Here is a 21,496-nt window from a genome sequence, read left to right on the forward strand (position 1 = left end):
CGACACACACACACACACACACACACACACACCATAGTTCACATTCAGTTCAAGACTCAGGTAGGGCAGGTTAAACAACTGCTTCTTCCAACCTCCAAGCCATGGCCAAACCCAACCACTGCACTCCTCTATCTCAGATGATCGACTGTCCCGCCACTCCAAGGACCTCGCAGTGGCTCATCTTGATCTGGGCTCTTCTTTGAGGGACCTCTTTAGGAGCTTTCTGGAGTTATAACTCCTCCTTAATCAGAAAATTGGCTTTTTTACATTTCTGTTTTTGTTCGGTTTAAACAAATGTGACAACTAGTGAGCTTTAGAGGAGTTGTCAGGAATATTTTTGTACTTTGGACAAAGCCAAGCTAGCTGTTTCCCCCTGCTTCTAGTCTGTATGCTAGGCTAGGCTAGCTAGGTTAAGCATATCCTGACTTCTGCTTAACACACAGACATGAGATTCATTTAAGTCTTCTTATCTCAGAAAGCAAATAAGCATATTTCCAACACTGTTGACCTTTTCCTTTAGGTGGATACTAGATTTAATCCCTGTAGAATATTGAATACAGATTAGCAAATTGTGCCAGACTCCTTTAAATGAAATTAAAAATGTTACATTTGTTTGTTACAATCTGTAGGAATATAGTATATAACTGTATGAATCTGGCAGTGGCACAATCTACCATCACTGAATTACTTATGCCCATATGTACCACCCAGATTCATTAAAACAAAGCCCAGTGAGTGAGGTATACCAACATTATCCAGACTGTATATGTAAAGTCTGTCTGAAATCAAGTCATACTACCTTCTCAACCAAACAGAGATCACCAAATTTATTTCTCCATTACACTGGATACACACTCACACACACATAGAGTACATGACAAGGAGGAGGGTTACTGGCTTCCATCACCAGCAGCACAGCAGATCCATCAAGCAGACAGTCAACGCCGGCAACATGCAAAACAAGGACACCACTTTTGTGTGTGTCTGTATGTCTCTGTATGTGTGTGTGTGTGTGTGTGTGTGTGTGTGTGTGTGTGTGTGTGTGGTTGCGTGTGTGCACATATGTGTGCATGTGTGTGAGTGACTCAGATGTCCTCCAGTGCAGATGTACCTTGTTATATTAAGGGTATTAGAGATCAAGTAAGTGATTGATCTACATGTCAGGTGACTAAGTGGTGCTTCTGTCCACATCTCAGGTCAATTAAGAAATGTGCGTTTGTGTGTGTACATGTGTGCGTGGGAGAGAGAGTGTGTGTGTGTGTGTGAGTAAAGAGAAAAAGAGGGAAGGAGAGAGGTGAATAAGGTGAGAGGAGAAGAAAGATTTACAGAGATAGCAGAGACAGTTGAAGAGGAAAGAAAATGATGAGTGGAGAGAACCAAGGGACACTGGTATCTGTCTGAGTTTAAGTTCACTCATATCTTTGTTATTTAAAGATCCCCTCCAGACATGTGTTAAGACATAAAAATATTCTGTTTGAAACAATGATGTGGGCCTGATATGATTTTTCCACAAAATGTATAATTACCACTTTAAAATCCTTAAAATGTCATCTCCTCCTTCTCCCACATTAAAAAATCCAGAATCTGTGAATTTGGAAATTTATTTCATATTTCAGAACTGTTGGACACAAGATGTCTCCTACTTCACTGTAAAGTACATTCTCAATGTTTGTGCACTGAAGGCTTTCCACAAGTTTCCACATCACACTTGTGTTAGTTGAATATTGGACCAGACTTGGCTTCCAAACTAGTTGTGATGTCACAAATCATGCTTGAAGGCCCACCGCTTAAAATTAGATTTTCAATGAAAACAGAAACTTTCCACTTTCAGCAGATGAAAACAATGATTGTTGGAACATCGTCTCTGTTCCCTTCACTGTATAGATGATTCAGAAGCCATATGTTCATTTAACCTGGGTAGTGTTGTGATTGGATGTTACCATTTCAGAATTATACAAAATTAAAAAAAGATGAAACAATGAAAACAGCCCTCTAGTGTAAAACTCTGAACATACATCATTCTACACAGTGAAGCTCAAACATCCAACTGTGGGGACAAGAAGAAAGCATGTTTTTGAGTGGAGGGGGACTTTAAAGCTGCACCAGGCCTGTACGTAAAGCCTTGTAAATCGTCTCCACACAGGAAGTTGACATCCTCTTGCAGAACGTCTGGTTAATGTAGTCCTCAAAAATTCAAACTTGAGTAAAGCAACTCATGTAGAAACCATAGGGAAAATGGCAATGGCCCTTTAAGGCAAAATCACAAATTTGCCTTAAAGGGCTTTACGGCAGCCTCTATTCTTAAACCCTAATACTAAACTTCTCTCAGCTACATGTGCAGCTCAAAGTTGGAGGCAAGCAGTTACCAGCCTTTACCTCCATCTTAGATCCAAAAAAGGCAAGGTGGGAAAACAAATGTAGGTCGCTGCATTGCTAGCTGCTTGTGAATAATGTCCTACTGCTACGTACCCACCTGCAATCCTTATAAAAAGAGGGAGAGACAAACATTTGACATCACTTCCTTCAAGAGTCAAAACTTTGTCAACTTAGGTAATGAAAATAAGGAGGCATGTTGGTATATAAAGGTCTAAATGGTCTAGCTAACCATGCTTGCTGATGGTTAGCTTGTTGTGGCTAACTTTAGTTGCCATTTTAACCTCTGTTGCTGCCGCTAGGAAAATATCTTGGAAAATCCCAGCTAGCATGTCTATGTGGGCCCAATATGGGTTAAATGCGGGCTACGTTGGTACCAGGTGGGCATGGGCTTGAACAAGGCAAATTGTGTGGGTCCCTCATGTCCATTCCATATAAGGTGACTGAATGGGCCCTTTCAGGGCTTCTAGTGGGCGGACAGCCCCTTTTTATTTGATTTACTTAATTGATATAGTAATCAAATTAATATTATGTTTGGGTGCTAGACAACAAATATTCATTCTATTTTATCATGACACTTTGTAATGTGTAATGTATATGTAAGGTATCCAACTAATCTAATCTAACTAATTCATATGCTAGTTAAGGCCATTTAACATTCTGACAAACTGTGGCACATTTACATTTTAATTTATGTTAGCTCCTGACAAATGCATTCAAATTAATACATATACAAATAGGTGACCAATTAATATATCAAACATTCAGGACACTAAAATATATAGGGATACAGAATAATACAAAATCACCGTTATTTTATTTATTTACAATGAGAACACAAAATCTGATTAAACTATTAAAATTAAATTTAATTAAATATGTTTCAGTCACAAGTTTAAGTTTATGTATTGTGTTTCTGCATGTCCATGTTTATGTTTAGAATCAATGTGGTGTCATTTCTCAGCTTTCCCTGTGAATATGTGAAAAAGTGTGTCATGTTGTTTCATGACAAAATAAAACCAAACCAATGAAAATATGAATCCCCTCAGGACTGCCGGTGGATGTCTGAATCTAAAATTACAGTTTAATGCATCAATACTCTGTTTGTCAAAATAAACTATGAATATAAGACTTGAGCACACATTACTGGATATATATTGTTGAACCATACTAGTGTTTCCACATATTGCATTGACACCCCACAGCAACACACCTAATCTATGAATTTTTCATAATTGTATAACACTAAAAACTTTTATTGCAGAATGTATCTCAGAGTAGCTGATTCAAAACTTTATTTATATTTGAATTGAAGGTGATGATGTGTGGCCTTTAGAACTCATGTTAACTGAGTTACATCATCAATCATCAATCATCATTCCATCAAAGGAATTTGGTGATGATGTTGCGCATAAATTAGAATTCTGTGAGTTCTACTCATTTTAGTTTGAGTGGTTGAAGGGACACCAACGCTCGAATTATCAAGTAAGCGATCGTAAGAAGAGGACTTTAAATCGACTACTGTGATACAGGTAAGAAGCTCTTTCTGTCTCTTGGATGTAGCAACATTTCTGTTAGTATAAAGTAGCATAAAATGGAAATATTCCAGTAAAGTACAAGTACCTCAAAATTGTACTTAAGTACAGCACTTGAGTAAATGTACTTAGTTACTTTCCACCACTAGAATTAACACACTGTTGTGGTCATTTACAGTGAATGAAAGTAACTTCTCCAATTTCTTTTCAGCTTTCTGAGAAAAAAAAATGGCAGAAAAAATATTGACGACAATCTCATCCATTACCCGTAATAAGGACCCCTTCGAACTCCCCGGAAAATATAAGTTCCTGAGGGTTCTGGGACAAGGCGGCTTTGGACTGGTGCTGAAATGTCTTAAGAAAGACACGAAAGACATTGTGGCTGTTAAGCTCCCCAAACACGACCACAACAATTCTGACATCAGGGAGGTAGGACACTTGATTGATTTTTGATGTTCACAGCTGTAAAAGAATTTGTACAGTAAGGGGTACACTGAGTATCCAGTATTAAGTATATATATATTATATTTGGTAATTACAAGTGCAAAGAGGCAATTCTCTTCAGTTAGTGCTAAATAATACAGTAACAGGCACATCTATTGACAAGTATTTACTTTGTAAAGATATAGTGAATAATAATACAACTATCTGTAGTGAGAGTGAAGCACCATAGTATGATGCTCTGCCTTTCTAAACTGTCCTCTTAGTCCAACTTAGTCCCTGACTTTCATACAAGTTAACATATGAACTATATGTAAACTAATCCTTTCAAACTTGTCTCCAGTTTTCTATGCTACAGAACCTGATGCACCACAACTTGGACAAATGCAACATTGTCAAGTTTTATGATTGGTTTGAGGTGAAGAATGGAAAGGCGCTGGTCTTCGAGTCGTTGGACATCAGCTTAGACGAGTACATTCACTATAATCACCCATTATGTCTGAGTAAAATCAGACTCATCATCCAACAGGTATGAATATGGTACCATTAGATAGCAAGTAAAGCACTGAACACGGTGTCAGTTTGAAACTGTGCTACATGCTCTTATCTTATATTACTGACCTTGTACTTTGCAGTTGGCCACAGCATTCGATGCACTCAAGACAATCAGAGTGATCCATACCGATGTCAAACCAGACAACATTATGGTGGTGAATCGCTGGACAAATCCCATCAGAGTCAAGCTGATAGACTTCGGCTTGGCCATCCCTGCAACTCAAACCAGGACGGGCATGAGATTGCAGACAGTTTTCTTCAGGTGAGGTCTATAGAGATACTGATTATTATTATACTGGAGTGAGTTTGTAGTCTTGCAGTTTTACTATTAGTAGCTGTGTGCTTTCTGCCTATACTTGTTGTTTATTTAGTTTATCCCTGTGCTAGATTGTATTTTAACACTTGAAATATGACAATGTTCCTCATTCTGTGTAACGCTTTTCTTCCACATTCAGGGCTCCGGAAATCATTTTGGGCCTTCCGTTTTCGGAGGCCATCGATATGTGGTCCCTGGGAGGTGTGCTGGCTGCCATGATCCTCGGCTATATACTGTTTCCTGGAAAAGATGAATATGAAGCAGTAAGTTACTAAGCTCAGTCGTGTTAGAACCACTGCTCTTCAGCAGTGGAGTTTAGCTAACGCTCAGTTGGTGATTCAAACCTGTGAGGGAAAATTAAGATTAAAATGGTCTTTGTTTAACATCAGTACCTCAGTAGAAAGTACTGTGATCAAGGTTATACATTAGACTGTACATTAGCTAAGAGAGGAGTTTTAGCGATAGTATTTAGACAGTGGAAGAAGTGGCATGCCTGTTGCATATCTTATTGTGATGCTGTGTTTTATCTTCAGCTGCGATTCATGACTCAACTCCTGGGTCAGCCGGCGGACGATCTTCTGAGGAAGGGAAGGAAAACTGACTTTTTTTTCAATAAGACTGACACCAACGGCTGGAGGCTAATGGTACCACAACAATTCATCTTTACTAATCTCTTCTCTAATTAAGATGACGTATTTCAGCCTTCCAACATTTAACAGTTAATCAGTTAGATTTATTGCCATATATTGAACCTTCTTTTAGACACCTGAGGAGTACTGGGGGAAGGATTCTCAGTCTTACGTAGACCGCAGGATGTACAAATATGCCTCTCTGGATTACCTGAAACAGGTAAGTGTTAAGTAGGTGGTAGCTGTCATTGTTACTGTCAGTTGATGTCTTTTAATGAATCATGAGGACGAGTTAACTGATGGTGGATTTGACCATTGTTTCCTAAACTAGATTCGTCGGGAGGATAAATTGGATGAAGCTGCGGAACGGGAGAAATGCATTGAGCTTTTGAAGGGCATGCTCAAAATAGATGAGGCTGAGAGGATTACCCCCAGTGAAGTCCTCACCCATCCCTTCATTGCACAGGGCTGCAACAACTCTTGGTAAATATGTGTGTGTGTGTGTGTGTGTGTGTGTGTCTGGTCTGTTATAGGCTACTTTTTGGGTAACATTTCAGACTTAAGACCAGTTAATTGGGGATGGCTTGTGGAAAAAGCTAATTTTTGGGTCAGTAGTTATGGTTAGTGTTAGGGTAAGTCTCCAGGAAATTAATGTAGGTCTATGTAATGTTGTAATAACGTAACGTAAAAGTGACCATGACCTGATATGTGTGTGTGTGTGCTGAGATATTGGTAGTGATTTGAGTATATGTTATCAGACAACAGTAAGTGTCAGTGATAGTTTATAATTTGATCATTAATTGATGTGCATACTTGCTTATTGTGGGGGTAAGTTCTGTTTCCTGGCCATCAATGTAACAGTGAATGTTTGTCTTTTGATAGCAATGAAGCTCCAGAGGCAGCAGCTGCTCAACCCAGCCAGACCCAGACCCAGACCGAGTCCGAAGTGCCAACAGAGTGGACCACAGCAGATGAGAGGTAGGTGTTAACTCATCCTTGTCTTCTTTAGAGGAGTGTGTGGTACAGAGGCCACACTTCCTGCTTTTATTAGATTCAATCCTCCTTTTGGCTCAACACGAACACATAGTACTCTCTTTGACAAAAAAAAAATAATAATAACGTAATGTAAAAGTGACCATGACCTGATATGTGTGTTCGGTGCTGAGATATTGGTAGTGATTTGAGTATATGTTATCAGACAACAGTAAGTGTCAGTGATAGTTTATAATTTGATCAATAATAGATGTGCATACTTGCTTATTGTGGGGGTAAGTTCTGTTTCCTGGCCATCAATGTAACAGTGAATGTTTGTCTTTTGATAGCAATGAAGCTCCAGAGGCAGCAGCTGCTCAACCCAGCCAGACCCAGACCCAGACCCAGACCCAGACCCAGACCCAGACCGAGTCCGAAGTGCCAACAGAGAGGACCACAGCAGATGAGAGGTAGGTGTTAACTCATCCTTGTCTTCTTTAGAGGAGTGTGTGGTACAGAGGCCACACTTCCTGCTTTTATTAGATTCAATCCTCCTTTTGGCTCAACACAAACTCATAGTACTCTCTTTGACAAAAAAAAAAAAAAAATCATTGAAAAAAACTGCGTTTACAACTCCAAAGCAGGTTTTCAGGAAGAATCCAAACACTGAGCCTAAAACTCTGTTGTGTTAGCAGCTCACAATTATCTGAAGTTTACACTGTAAAAACCTCCAGGGTTTCAAAACTAAGAATCCTGTTTATTTTCTGCATGGAAAACAGAGTAATTTATCACCGTATGTAAAAAGCTAATAGTTAACAGCTCACTAACTGACTAACTTTAGCAACAGTAAGTTTAGCGTTAAGTTGGACAGTTCTGTTTTTCTCACTTCACTAATATTAAAATGCTAATGTTAGTTACAAACATCTTTATATCAGACTAAGGATGGTTAGATTTTCCCAGTAGTACTTTCTGTGTGGACTGAACTCTGCAGTTGGACTTTCAAACTGACTGGCTTCTCTACCGTAGAAATGGCAGCTGAGGCTCATGGGTATTGTAGTGTGTAAAGCCATTCGCCATACCAAACTGACTGGAAAACGGGGCTTCTCAGAAACAAAGCAATAATAATTCAAAATGATTTAATGATTTAATATAAAGCTATAGTTAGGGGTAAATGACCCAGGAGAATTTGTGTCGAGGAACACTGAAGATATTATTCAAAGACAAACTTTGAAATGGGAATTTACGCGACTAACAAATACTTGTGGGACCAGCAGCTTACCAACTTCATTTGTGACCTTTATGATGAAAATACAGGATGAATTTTCATCCTGAGGCAGCTTACTACTGACTCTGTCATCAACTTCATGTGTATTCATTCACCAGCACACGTGGAGCCCTCAGTTTAACTTCCACGCAGCGGCCGTTGAGTCAGGAGAGCGCAATCAGGTAAGATGATTTCCTCTGGTCATAAACTCATCCCTCAGGTAGAGGAGAGACATTTCTTTCATGACACAAACAGAGATAATATCCTAACTGTGTGTTTGTGTGTTTACTTTGGTGACTCACGTGAATAACACGTCGAGAAGTGAGGCGCTATCTTCAACCAGTGAGCACCCTGTTTGCGTCCCTCCTGCCCCATCTCTGATGGATGAAGCCACCAGCATCCACCCAGACCACCACAGTCGCTCTCCAAAAATTTCACGGACGGTTGTCATTATGGTTCGTCCCGCCACAGCTGAGAACACCGTGACACTGGAGAGTGAGGAGAGTGACACCAGGTGAGATGATTTCCTCCGGTCATGATACTCAATAAATGCATGTTTTGTATGTTATGACAATAACAGGAATAACACACTAACTATGTATGTGTGTGTGTGTGTGTGTTTAGTTCGCAGTCTTGGATGTCAGAGTCTTCACTGGAAGTCAGTGACAGTGACAGTGAGATGTCTTGGACATCTGAGGACTCCACCTCATCTGGTAAGAAACAGTCACCTCCCCTTGTGTTTGAATCATTGTTCATTCAAAGGATGGTTGAGGTATTTAATGTCCTTTGACTTTCAGATGACTCCGGGACCACAGAGGAGGAAGACAAAAAGATGAAGAAGAAGAAGAAGAAGAACTGCTTCCGGCGCTTCTTCTCCTGGATGAAGAAAAACTTTTGCTGCTGCTGCACCGGTGTCCAAGAAGACGACTAAGGTAAGAAGGGAGGATCTGTGAAGGTTTTTATAGCATGATTTTCTATAAAAACCTTCACAGATCTTCAAGTTAAGTTGGACACTCTAAATTGCATAGGAAGTATTCAGTGCAGAAAATACTGACATGTAATTTTACAAATGTGTCTCGTGGCTTTTATGGTGGCTTTCATCATCTTCCAGATTTGGTCCAGGGGGCAGACACCCTCTCTACGTTTAAGAGTAGGCATAAAACTTTCCTTTTTGACAAAGCTTATAGTTAGGGCCGGCCAGGCTCGCCTTGGATCAGCCCTTAGTTATGCTGCTATAGGCCTAGACTGCCAGGGAACTTCCCATGATGCATTGAGCTCCACTCTCCTCCTCCTCCTCCTCTCCATCTGTATTCATTTATGTACCATTAATGCATGTTACTAACTTTGCTTCTTCCTTGCAGTTTTTTGTGCTTTCTCATCTTGCAGAAAACCATGGGTTGCAGGCCGGTCCTTCACAGTCCTGTTAGTGTCCTTCCCTGGCTATTGCTGTTGTTATTGTTATTGTTATTGTTATGTTGTTTTGTTGTTTTTCACCTCAATGATGCTGTCAAAAATAAAAATTTCAATGTTTAATTAAAAATCAGAGTAACTTCCTTTGTTAAGGGGAACGCTGTAGGTAGAATAGGCAGAGTCTCATGTGATGTAACATTATGTTACATATACAGTTGATAAGTAGATCTATGAGGGAAGCAGCTCTGTCTGATACTTTACAAGCTGTTATAATCACATCAGACTCTTTAAGATATGATGGTGCCTGACCATTAAGGGCTTTGTAGGTGAGGAGAAGGATTTTAAATGCTATTCTGGATTTTATATGGATCCAGTACAGAGAAGCTAAAATGGGGGAAATATGATCTCTTTTACTAGTTTTTGTCAGTATACATGCAGCTGCATTCTGGACCAGCTGGAGAGTTTTTAGAGACTTGTTGGGGCAGCCTGATAATAAGGAATTACAATAATCCAGCCTAGAAGTACCAAATGCGTGGACTAGTTTTCATTATCACACCAATTTTTAAGACAAGAGATCCGTCTGAGTTAACCAACTGAGTTAGCAATTAGCATCCATCTAATAATATCAAAGGTGGTAAAAAAGTGGTGGCAAAGAGGAGTTTATAGACGGCTTGAACATGATCATCATTCTCTGAATCTAATGCAGTTTGGTTTTAGAGTACATCACTCAACAGAATCAGCAATTTTGTTGAGTGATTTTGTTGAACAAATGAAATGCATGTTGGATAAAGGGGGTTGGAGCCATATTTATAGATTTGAATGAAGCATTTGACACAGTCAATCATTAAGTGCTATTATCTAAATCATCAACTCATAATGTATCTGAAAAAACTATTGAGTGGGTGGCATCATATTTGAAATTTATGTTGCTGAAGCTTTGAGACTTCAATTTCAAGGAGCAATTTTCTTTTCTCAAGTTTGAGAATTTGGTATTCTTTGTCAAGCACCATGGACAGAGTTGCGGTGGTTCCCTCTGACACTGAAGGGCAGACCTCTCCGCTCGGACCGGCTGCAGCTGACTCTGGTTCCCCTTCTCCCATCCTCTCCCCTCTCTGATCACCTGGTTCTCTTTCTCCTGGTCTCTGCTTCTCCTCCTCTGTTGTCTCATTCCAAGACAGGGTCGCTAAGAAAAATAAAAAGAAAAGCACTACTTCATTCTCGCGTCTCACATTATTGCTTTTGTTAACATGTAATTTGCATCCTCGTAAACTGTTAAATCATTAGCTAGCTAGCTAGCAGCTCAACATTAGCATACCAAAACCACACAGTAAAACTTTTTTTTTCTTTTGACTGATGTCACCAAAACATTGTCATTATTGGCCTAATGTTACCTGTTTTCTCTTGGGTGTCACTGGCCTCCGTCTCTCCCTTTTCAGTCGGCGGGCTGCTGACATTTCTGTCTTTGCATCTTGTACCACGTTTTTATCTTTTTAGAACGTCTTTGATGCTCCTCTCAACTGTGGGATTAACACTGTTCACTGTCGCTTCCATTTTATTGTTACACTCTTTGTTAAATTTTCCAAGTAAAATGTCCTTGTAACTGTTGAATTCCTCCAAAAGACACATATTTTCTGCTGGGGTAAACGGAGCTCAGTAGTTGGATGCAGTCACTCGGTCGGCCATTTTTTTTAATTTGAAAAATGTCTTAATTTACCCAGAATTCATTGTACCGAAATCCTGTTAAAAGTAGTCAAGAACTAAACTGCTTTATGCGACGGATGAATTTAGATGTCAATCTGAAGTGTGACTATCTGTTGTATCTAAACTGTGGTCAAAGTCTATCTTTGTGAAACTGGCTCTGGGCACCAGGCTGCAGGACCTCAGACACCTGAGGAGTACTGGGGGAAATATCATCAGCCTCACATTGACCACAGGAAGTACAAATATCCCTCTCTGGATTACCTGAAACAGGTAAGTGTTAAGTAGGTGGTAGCTGTCATTGTTACTGTCAGTTGATGTCTTTTAATGAATCATGAGGACGAGTTGACTGATGGTGGATTTGACCATTGTTTCCTAAACTAGATTCATCGAGAGGATAGATGCGATGAAGCCGATGATTGGGAGAAATGTACTGAGCTTTTGAAGGCCATAAGATGGAACCCAGCTGAAAACAGCTCATCTAGTGGCTAGCAAAAGGTATTCGGGGAAAGGTAGAAAATCAGTGAATGTAGTCAAGATATGCTCCGTGACGTGGAAATAAATTACAAAGTCAATTACAGTGCATATTTGGGAAATAACACACCGAATATCACAAATGGATGACTCACAAGTGTAGTAAGACATAAAGTCATAAAGTCATAGGTGACCAATTAATATATCAAACATTCAGGACACTAAAATATATAGGGATACAGAATAATATTAATTTAATTAAATATGTTTCAGTCACAAGTTTAAGTTTATGTATTGTGTTTCTGCATGTCCATGTTTATGTTTAGAATCAATGTGGTGTCATTTCTCAGCTTTCCCTGTGAATATGTGAAAAAGTGTGTCATGTTGTTTCATGACAAAATAAAACCAAACCAATGAAAATATGAATCCCCTCAGGACTGCCGGTGGATGTCTGAATCTAAAATTACAGTTTAATGCATCAATACTCTGTTTGTCAAAATAAACTATGAATATAAGACTTGAGCACACATTACTGGATATATATTGTTGAACCATACTAGTGTTTCCACATATTGCATTGACACCCCACAGCAACACACCTAATCTATGAATTTTTTATAATTGTATAACACTAAAAACTTTTATTGCAGAATGTATCTCAGAGTAGCTGATTCAAAACTTTATTTATATTTGAATTGAAGGTGATGATGTGTGGCCTTTAGAACTCATGTTAACTGAGTTACATCATCAATCATCAATCATCATTCCATCAAAGGAATTTGGTGATGATGTTGCGCATAAATTAGAATTCTGTGAGTTCTACTCATTTTAGTTTGAGTGGTTGAAAGGACACCAACGCTCGAATTATCAAGTAAGCGATCGTAAGAAGAGGACTTTAAATCGACCACTGTGATACAGGTAAGAAGCTCTTTCTGTCTCTTGGATGTAGCAACATTTCTGTTAGTATAAAGTAGCATAAAATGGAAATATTCCAGTAAAGTACAAGTACCTCAAAATTGTACTTAAGTACAGCACTTGAGTAAATGTACTTAGTTACTTTCCACCACTAGAATTAACACACTGTTGTGGTCATTTACAGTGAATGAAAGTAACTTCTCCAATTTCTTTTCAGCTTTCTGAGAAAAAAAAATGGCAGAAAGAATATTGACGACAATCTCATCCATTACCCGTAATAAGGACCCCTTCGAACTCCCCGGAAAATATAAGTTCCTGAGGGTTCTGGGACAAGGCGGCTTTGGACTGGTGCTGAAATGTCTTAAGAAAGACACGAAAGACATTGTGGCTGTTAAGCTCCCCAAACACGACCACAACGATTCTGACATCAGGGAGGTAGGACACTTGATTGATTTTTGATGTTCACAGCTGTAAAAGAATTTGTACAGTAAGGGGTACACTGAGTATCCAGTATTAAGTAAATTATATTTGGTAATTACAAGTGCAAAAAGGCAATTCTCTTCAGTTAGTGCTAAATAATACAGTAACAGGCACATCTATTGACAAGTATTTACTTTGTAAAGATATAGTGAATAATAATACAACTATCTGTAGTGAGAGTGAAGCACCATAGTATGATGCTCTGCCTTTCTAAACTGACCTCTTAGTCCAACTGTTTCCCCTGACTTTCATACAAGTTAACATATGAACTATATGTAAACTAATCCTTTCAAACTTGTCTCCAGTTTTCTATGCTGCAGAACCTGATGCACCACAACTTGGACAAATGCAACATTGTCAAGTTTTATGATTGGTTTGAGGTGAGAAATGGAAAGGCGCTGGTCTTCGAGTCGTTGGACATCAGCTTAGACGAGTACATTCACTATAATCACCCATTATGTCTGAGTAAAATCAGACTCATCACCCAACAGGTATGAATATGGTACCATTAGATAGCAAGTAAAGCACTGAACACTGTGTCAGTTTGAAACTGTGCTACATGCTCTTATCTTATATTACTGACCTTGTACTTTGCAGTTGGCCACAGCATTCGATGCACTCAAGACAATCAGAGTGATCCATACCGATGTCAAACCAGACAATATTATGGTGGTGAATCGCTGGACAAATCCCATCAGAGTCAAGCTGATAGACTTCGGCTTGGCCATCCCTGCAACTCAAACCAGGACGGGCATGAGATTGCAGACAGTTTTCTTCAGGTGAGGTCTATAGAGATACTGATTATTATTATACTGGAGTGAGTTTGTAGTCTTGCAGTTTTACTATTAGTAGCTGTGTGCTTTCTGCCTATACTTGTTGTTTATTTAGTTTATCCCTGTGCTAGATTGTATTTTAACACTTGAAATATGACAATGTTCCTCATTCTGTGTAACGCTTTTCTTCCACATTCAGGGCTCCGGAAATCATTTTGGGCCTTCCGTTTTCGGAGGCCATCGATATGTGGTCCCTGGGAGGTGTGCTGGCTGCCATGATCCTGGGCTATATACTGTTTCCTGGAAAAGATGAATATGAAGCAGTAAGTTACTAAGCTCAGTCGTGTTAGAACCACTGCTCTTCAGCAGTGGAGTTTAACTAACGCTCAGTTGGTGATTCAAACCTGTGAGGGAAAATTAAGATTAAAATGGTCTTTGTTTAACATCAGTACCTCAGTAGAAAGTACTGTGATCAAGGTTATACATTAGACTGTACATTAGCTAAGAGAGGAGTTTTAGCGATAGTATTTAGACAGTGGAAGAAGTGGCATGCCTGTTGCATATCTTATTGTGATGCTGTGTTTTATCTCCAGCTGCGATTCATGACTCAACTCCTGGGTCAGCCGGCGGACGATCTTCTGAGGAAGGGAAGGAAAACAGACTTTTTTTTCAATAAGACTGACACCAACGGCTGGAGGCTAATGGTACCACAACAATTCATCTTTATTAATCTCTACTCTAATTAAGATGACGTATTTCAGCCCTCCAACATTTAACAGTTAATCAGTTAGATTTATTGCCATATATTGAACCTTCTTTTAGACACCTGAGGAGTACTGGGGGAAGGATTCTCAGTCTTACGTAGACCGCAGGATGTACAAATATGCCTCTCTGGATTACCTGAAACAGGTAAGTGTTAAGTAGGTGGTAGCTGTCATTGTTACTGTCAGTTGATGTCTTTTAATGAATCATGAGGACGAGTTAACTGATGGTGGATTTGACCATTGTTTCCTAAACTAGATTCGTCGGGAGGATAAATTGGATGAAGCTGTGGAACGGGAGAAATGCATTGAGCTTTTGAAGGGCATGCTCAAAATAGATGAGGCTGAGAGGATTACCCCCAGTGAAGTCCTCACGCATCCCTTCATTGCACAGGGCTGCAACAACTCTTGGTAAATATGTGTGTGTGTGTGTGTGTGTGTGTGTGTGTGTGTGTCTGGTCTGTTATAGGCTACTTTTTGGGTAACATTTCAGACTTAAGACCAGTTAATTGGGGATGGCTTGTGGAAAAAGCTAATTTTTGGGTCAGTAGTTATGGTTAGTGTTAGGGTAAGTCTCCAGGAAATTAATGTAGGTCTATGTAATGTTGTAATAACGTAACGTAAAAGTGACCATGACCTGATATGTGTGTGTTCGGTGCTGAGATATTGGTAGTGATTTGAGTATATGTTATCAGACAACAGTAAGTGTCAGTGATAGTTTATAATTTGATCATTAATTGATGTGCATACTTGCTTATTGTGGGGGTAAGTTCTGTTTCCTGGCCATCAATGTAACAGTGAATGTTTGTCTTTTGATAGCAATGAAGCTCCAGAGGCAGCAGCTGCTCAACCCAGCCAGACCCAGACCCAGACCCAGACCGAGTCCGAAGTGCCAACAGAGTGGACCACAGCAGATGAGAGGTAGGTGTTAACTCATCCTTGTCTTCTTTAGAGGAGTGTGTGGTACAGAGGCCACACTTCCTGCTTTTATTAGATTCAATCCTCCTTTTGGCTCAACACGAACACATAGTACTCTCTTTGACAAAAAAAAAAATAATAATAACGTAATGTAAAAGTGACCATGACCTGATATGTGTGTTCGGTGCTGAGATATTGGTAGTGATTTGAGTATATGTTATCAGACAACAGTAAGTGTCAGTGATAGTTTATAATTTGATCAATAATAGATGTGCATACTTGCTTATTGTGGGGGTAAGTTCTGTTTCCTGGCCATCAATGTAACAGTGAATGTTTGTCTTTTGATAGCAATGAAGCTCCAGAGGCAGCAGCTGCTCAACCCAGCCAGACCCAGACCCAGACCCAGACCCAGACCGAGTCCGAAGTGCCAACAGAGAGGACCACAGCAGATGAGAGGTAGGTGTTAACTCATCCTTGTCTTCTTTAGAGGAGTGTGTGGTACAGAGGCCACACTTCCTGCTTTTATTAGATTCAATCCTCCTTTTGGCTCAACACAAACTCATAGTACTCTCTTTGACAAAAAAAAAAAAAAAAAAATCATTGAAAAAAACTGCATTTACAACTCCAAAGCAGGTTTTCAGGAAGAATCCAAACACTGAGCCTAAAACTCTGTTGTGTTAGCAGCTCACAATTATCTGAAGTTTACACTGTAAAAACCTCCAGGGTTTCAAAACTAAGAATCCTGTTTATTTTCTGCATGGAAAACAGAGTAATTTATCACCGTATGTAAAAAGCTAATAGTTAACAGCTCACTAACTGACTAACTTTAGCAACAGTAAGTTTAGCGTTAAGTTGGACAGTTCTGTTTTTCTCACTTCACTAATATTAAAATGCTAATGTTAGTTACAAACATCTTTATATCAGACTAAGGATGGTTAGATTTTCCCAGTAGTACTTTCTGTGTGGACTGAGCTCTGCAGTTGGACTTTCAAACTGACTGGCTTCTCTACCGTAGAAATGGCAGCTGAGGCTCATGGGTATTGTAGTGTGTAAAGCCATTCGCCATACCAAACTGACTGGAGAACGGGGCTTCTCAGAAACAAAGCAATAATAATTCAAAATGATTTAATGATTTAATATAAAGCTGTAGTTAGGGGTAAATGACCCAGGAGAATTTGTGTCGAGGAACACTGAAGATATTATTCAAAGACAAACTTTGAAATGGGAATTTACGCGACTAACAAATACTTGTGGGACCAGCAGCTCACCAACTTAATTTGTGACCTTTATGATGAAAATACAAGATGAATTTTCATCCTGAGGCAGCTTACTACTGACTCTGTGATTAACTTCATGTGTATTCATTCACCAGCACACGTGGAGCCCTCAGTTTAACTTCCACGCAGCGGCCGTTGAGTCAGGAGAGCGCAATCAGGTAAGATGATTTCCTCTGGTCATCAACTCATCCCTCAGGTAGAGGAGAGACATTTCTTTCATGACACAAACAGAGATAATATCCTAACTGTGTGTTTGTGTGTTTACTTTGGTGACTCACGTGAATAACACAACGAGAAGTGAGGTGCTATCTTCAGCCAGTGAGCACCCTGTTTGCGTCCCTCCTGCCCCATCTCTGATGGATGAAGCCACCAGCATCCACCCAGACCACCACAGTCGCTCTCCAAAAATTTCACGGACGGTTGTAATTATGGTTCGTCCCGCCACAGCTGAGAACACCGTGACACTGGAGAGTGAGGAGAGTGACACCAGGTGAGATGATTTCCTCCGGTCATGATACTCAATAAATGCATGTTTTGTATGTTATGACAATAACAGGAATAACACACTAACTATGTATGTGTGTGTGTGTGTGTTTAGTTCGCAGTCTTGGATGTCAGAGTCTTCACTGGAAGTCAGTGACAGTGACAGTGAGATGTCTTGGACATCTGAGGACTCCACCTCATCTGGTAAGAAACAGTCACCTCCCCTTGTGTTTGAATCATTGTTCATTCAAAGGATGGTTGAGGTATTTAATGTCCTTTGACTTTCAGATGACTCCGGGACCACAGAGGAGGAAGACAAAAAGATGAAGAAGAAGAAGAAGAAGAACTGCTTCCGGCGCTTCTTCTCCTGGATGAAGAAAAACTTTTGCTGCTGCTGCACCGGTGTCCAAGAAGACGACTAAGGTAAGAAGGGAGGATCTGTGAAGGTTTTTATAGCATGATTTTCTATAAAAACCTTCACAGATCTTCAAGGTAAGTTGGACACTCTAAATTGTACAGGAAGTATTCAGTGCAGAAAATACTGACATGTAATTTTACAAATGTGTCTCGTGGCTTTTATGGTGGCTTTCATCATCTTCCAGATTTGGTCCAGGGGGCAGACACCCTCTCTACGTTTAAGAGTAGGCATAAAACTTTCCTTTTTGACAAAGCTTATAGTTAGGGCCGGCCAGGCTCGCCTTGGATAGTTATGCTGCTATAGGCCTAGACTGCCAGGGAACTTCCCATGATGCATTGAGCTCCATTCTCCTCCTCCTCCTCCTCTCCATCTGTATTCATTCATGTACCATTAATGCATGTTACTAACTTGGCTTCTTCCTTGCAGTTTTTTGTGCTTTCTCATCTTGCAGAAAACCATGGGTTGCAGGCCGAGCCTTCGCGGTCCTTCGCAGTCCTTCCCTGGCTATTGCTGTTGTTATTGTTATTGTTATTGTTATGTTGTTTTGTTGTTTTTCACCTCAATGATGCTGTCAAAAATAAAAATTTCAATGTTTAATTAAAAATCAGAGTAACTTCCTTTGTTAAGGGGAACGCTGTAGGTAGAATAGGCAGAGTCTCATGTGATGTAACATTATGTTACATATACAGTTGATAAGTAGATCTATGAGGGAAGCAGCTCTGTCTGATACTTTACAAGCTGTTATAATCACATCAGACTCTTTAAGATATGATGGTGCCTGACCATTAAGGGCTTTGTAGGTGAGGAGAAGGATTTTAAATGCTATTCTGGATTTTATATGGATCCAGTACAGTGAAGCTAAAATGGGGGAAATATGATCTCTTTTACTAGTTTTTGTCAGTATACATGCAGCTGCATTCTGGACCAGCTGGAGAGTTTTTAGAGACTTGTTGGGGCAGCCTGATAATAAGGAATTACAATAATCCAGCCTAGAAGTACCAAATGCGTGGACTAGTTTTCATTATCACACCAATTTTTAAGACAAGAGATCCGTCTGAGTTAACCAACTGAGTTAGCAATTAGCATCCATCTAATAATATCAAAGGTGGTAAAAAAGTGGTGGCAAAGAGGAGTTTATAGACGGCTTGAACATGATCATCATTCTCTGAATCTAATGCAGTTTGGTTTTAGAGTACATCACTCAACAGAATCAGCAAATTCCTATTTTGTTGACCAAATGAAATGCATGTGGAATAAAGGGGGTTGGAGCCATATTTATAGATTTGAATGAAGCATTTGACACAGTCAGTCATTAGGTGCTATTATCTAAATCATCAACTCATAATGTATCTGAAAAAACTATTGAGTGGGTGGCATCATATTTGAAATTTATGTTGCTGAAGCTTTAAGACTTCAATTTCAAGGAGCAATTTTCTTTTCTCAAGTTTGAGAATTTGGTATTCTTTGTCAAGCACCATGGACAGAGTTGGGGTGGTTCCCTCTGACACTGAAGGGCAGACCTCTCCGCTCGGACCGGCTGCAGCTGACTCTGGTTCCCCTTCTCCCATCCTCTCCCCTCTCTGATCACCTGGTTCTCTTTCTCCTGGTCTCTGCTTCTCCTCCTCTGTTGTCTCATTCCAAGACAGGGTCACTAAGAAAAATAAAAAGAATAAGCACTACTTCATTCTCGCGTCTCACATTATTGCTTTTGTTAACATGTAATTTGCATCCTTGTAAACTGCTAAATCATTAGCTAACTAGCTAGCTAGCAGCTCAACATTAGCATACCAAAACCACACAGTAAAACTTTTTTTTTCTTTTGACTGATGTCACCAAAACATTGTCATTATTGGCCTAATGTTACCTGTTTTCTCTTGGGTGTCACTGGCCTCCGTCTCTCCCTTTTCAGTCGGCGGGCTGCTGACATTTCTGTCTTTGCATCTTGTACCACGTTTTTATCTTTTTAGAACGTCTTTGATGCTCCTCTCAACTGTGGGATTAACACTGTTCACTGTCGCTTCCATTTTATTGTTACACTCTTTGTTAAATTTTCCAAGTAAAATGTCCTTGTAACTGTTGAATTCCTCCAAAAGACACATATTTTCTGCTGGGGTAAACGGAGCTCAGTGGTTGGATGCAGTCATTCGGTCGGCCATTTTTTTAAATTTGAAAAATGTCTTAATTTACCCAGAATTCATTGTACCGGAATCCTGTTAAAAGTAGTCAAGAACTAAACTGCTTTATGCGACGGATGAATTTAGATGTCAATCTGAAGTGTGACTATCTGTTGTATCTAAACTGTAATCAAAGTCTATCTTTGTGAAACTGGCTCTGGGCACCAGGCCGCAGGACCTCAGACACCTGAGGAGTACTGGGGGAAATATCATCAGCCTCACATTGACCACAGGAAGTACAAATATCCCTCTCTGGATTACCTGAAACGGGTTGCAGGCCGAGCCTTCGCGGTCCTTCGCAGTCCCGTTAGTGTCCTTCCCTGGCTATTGCTGTTGTTATTGTTATTGTTATTGTTATGTTGTTTTGTTGTTTTTCACCTCAATGATGCTGTCAAAAATAAAAATTTCAATGTTTAATTAAAAATCAGAGTAACTTCCTTTGTTAAGGGGAACGCTGTAGGTAGAATAGGCAGAGTCTCATGTGATGTAACATTATGTTACATATACAGTTGATAAGTAGATCTATGAGGGAAGCAGCTCTGTCTGATACTTTACAAGCTGTTATAATCACATCAGACTCTTTAAGATATGATGGTGCCTGACCATTAAGGGCTTTGTAGGTGAGGAGAAGGATTTTAAATGCTATTCTGGATTTTATATGGATCCAGTACAGAGAAGCTAAAATGGGGGAAATATGATCTCTTTTACTAGTTTTTGTCAGTATACATGCAGCTGCATTCTGGACCAGCTGGAGAGTTTTTAGAGACTTGTTGGGGCAGCCTGATAATAAGGAATTACAATAATCCAGCCTAGAAGTACCAAATGCGTGGACTAGTTTTCATTATCACACCAATTTTTAAGACAAGAGATCCGTCTGAGTTAACCAACTGAGTTAGCAATTAGCATCCATCTAATAATATCAAAGGTGGTAAAAAAGTGGTGGCAAAGAGGAGTTTATAGACGGCTTGAACATGATCATCATTCTCTGAATCTAATGCAGTTTGGTTTTAGAGTACATCACTCAACAGAATCAGCAAATTCCTATTTTGTTGACCAAATGAAATGCATGTGGAATAAAGGGGGTTGGAGCCATATTTATAGATTTGAATGAAGCATTTGACACAGTCAGTCATTAGGTGCTATTATCTAAATCATCAACTCATAATGTATCTGAAAAAACTATTGAGTGGGTGGCATCATATTTGAAATTTATGTTGCTGAAGCTTTAAGACTTCAATTTCAAGGAGCAATTTTCTTTTCTCAAGTTTGAGAATTTGGTATTCTTTGTCAAGCACCATGGACAGAGTTGGGGTGGTTCCCTCTGACACTGAAGGGCAGACCTCTCCGCTCGGACCGGCTGCAGCTGACTCTGGTTCCCCTTCTCCCATCCTCTCCCCTCTCTGATCACCTGGTTCTCTTTCTCCTGGTCTCTGCTTCTCCTCCTCTGTTGTCTCATTCCAAGACAGGGTCACTAAGAAAAATAAAAAGAATAAGCACTACTTCATTCTCGCGTCTCACATTATTGCTTTTGTTAACATGTAATTTGCATCCTTGTAAACTGCTAAATCATTAGCTAACTAGCTAGCTAGCAGCTCAACATTAGCATACCAAAACCACACAGTAAAACTTT

The 21,496-nt window shown here is 39.7% G+C and overlaps 2 protein-coding genes across 7 annotated transcripts; both read left to right on the plus strand.

The window, feature by feature from the left end:
- Positions 1-3,883: 3,883 nt before the first annotated feature.
- On the plus strand, positions 3,884-9,262 carry LOC122998518 (homeodomain-interacting protein kinase 2-like). Its single transcript, XM_044375449.1, has 14 exons — positions 3,884-3,905; positions 4,120-4,337; positions 4,693-4,878; positions 4,985-5,166; positions 5,360-5,483; positions 5,754-5,864; positions 5,983-6,069; positions 6,181-6,332; positions 6,732-6,827; positions 7,172-7,291; positions 8,205-8,267; positions 8,408-8,599; positions 8,710-8,798; positions 8,883-9,262. Exons 2-14 carry the CDS (start codon positions 4,137-4,139, stop codon positions 9,014-9,016), a joined length of 1,737 nt encoding a protein of 578 aa, XP_044231384.1. The 5' UTR covers positions 3,884-3,905; positions 4,120-4,136; the 3' UTR covers positions 9,017-9,262.
- A 2,081-nt stretch (positions 9,263-11,343) lies between these two features.
- On the plus strand, positions 11,344-18,140 carry LOC122998635 (homeodomain-interacting protein kinase 1-like). 6 transcript variants are annotated; one of them, XM_044375595.1, is made up of 17 exons: positions 11,344-11,466; positions 11,578-11,691; positions 12,500-12,585; positions 12,800-13,017; positions 13,368-13,553; positions 13,660-13,841; positions 14,035-14,158; positions 14,429-14,539; positions 14,658-14,744; positions 14,856-15,007; positions 15,416-15,517; positions 15,863-15,970; positions 16,887-16,949; positions 17,090-17,281; positions 17,390-17,478; positions 17,563-17,697; positions 18,119-18,140. In XM_044375595.1, the coding sequence occupies exons 4-16, from the start codon at positions 12,817-12,819 to the stop codon at positions 17,694-17,696; spliced, it is 1,731 nt and encodes a 576-aa protein (XP_044231530.1). In that variant the 5' UTR covers positions 11,344-11,466; positions 11,578-11,691; positions 12,500-12,585; positions 12,800-12,816; the 3' UTR covers position 17,697; positions 18,119-18,140. The 6 variants fall into 6 exon arrangements, with proteins under 6 accessions (XP_044231530.1, XP_044231533.1, XP_044231534.1 ...); XM_044375598.1 differs by lacking the exon at positions 18,119-18,140 and having other exon boundaries at positions 17,397-17,478; positions 17,563-17,686; XM_044375593.1 differs by lacking the exon at positions 18,119-18,140 and having other exon boundaries at positions 11,345-11,466; positions 17,563-17,942.
- The last annotated feature ends 3,356 nt before the right edge of the window (positions 18,141-21,496 follow it).

The sequence above is a fragment of the Thunnus albacares genome, chromosome 15 (assembly GCF_914725855.1).
Source record: "Thunnus albacares chromosome 15, fThuAlb1.1, whole genome shotgun sequence".
In the NCBI taxonomy this organism is placed as follows: Eukaryota; Metazoa; Chordata; class Actinopteri; order Scombriformes; family Scombridae; genus Thunnus; species Thunnus albacares.

What these genes read in the sequence shown, in the direction of transcription:
- LOC122998518 (XM_044375449.1), top strand. Translation starts at nt 4,137, where the DNA reads ATGGCAGAAAAAATATTGACGACAATCTCATCCATTACCCGTAATAAG. An exon ending in TCAGACTCATCATCCAACAG is followed by an intron (nt 4,879 to 4,984) that starts GTATGAATATGG and finishes TGTACTTTGCAG; the next exon opens with TTGGCCACAGCATTCGATGC. An exon ending in AGTCAGGAGAGCGCAATCAG is followed by an intron (nt 8,268 to 8,407) that starts GTAAGATGATTT and finishes CACGTCGAGAAG; the next exon opens with TGAGGCGCTATCTTCAACCA.
- LOC122998635 (XM_044375595.1), top strand. Translation starts at nt 12,817, where the DNA reads ATGGCAGAAAGAATATTGACGACAATCTCATCCATTACCCGTAATAAG. An exon ending in CTCTGGATTACCTGAAACAG is followed by an intron (nt 14,745 to 14,855) that starts GTAAGTGTTAAG and finishes TTCCTAAACTAG; the next exon opens with ATTCGTCGGGAGGATAAATT. An exon ending in AGTCAGGAGAGCGCAATCAG is followed by an intron (nt 16,950 to 17,089) that starts GTAAGATGATTT and finishes CACAACGAGAAG; the next exon opens with TGAGGTGCTATCTTCAGCCA.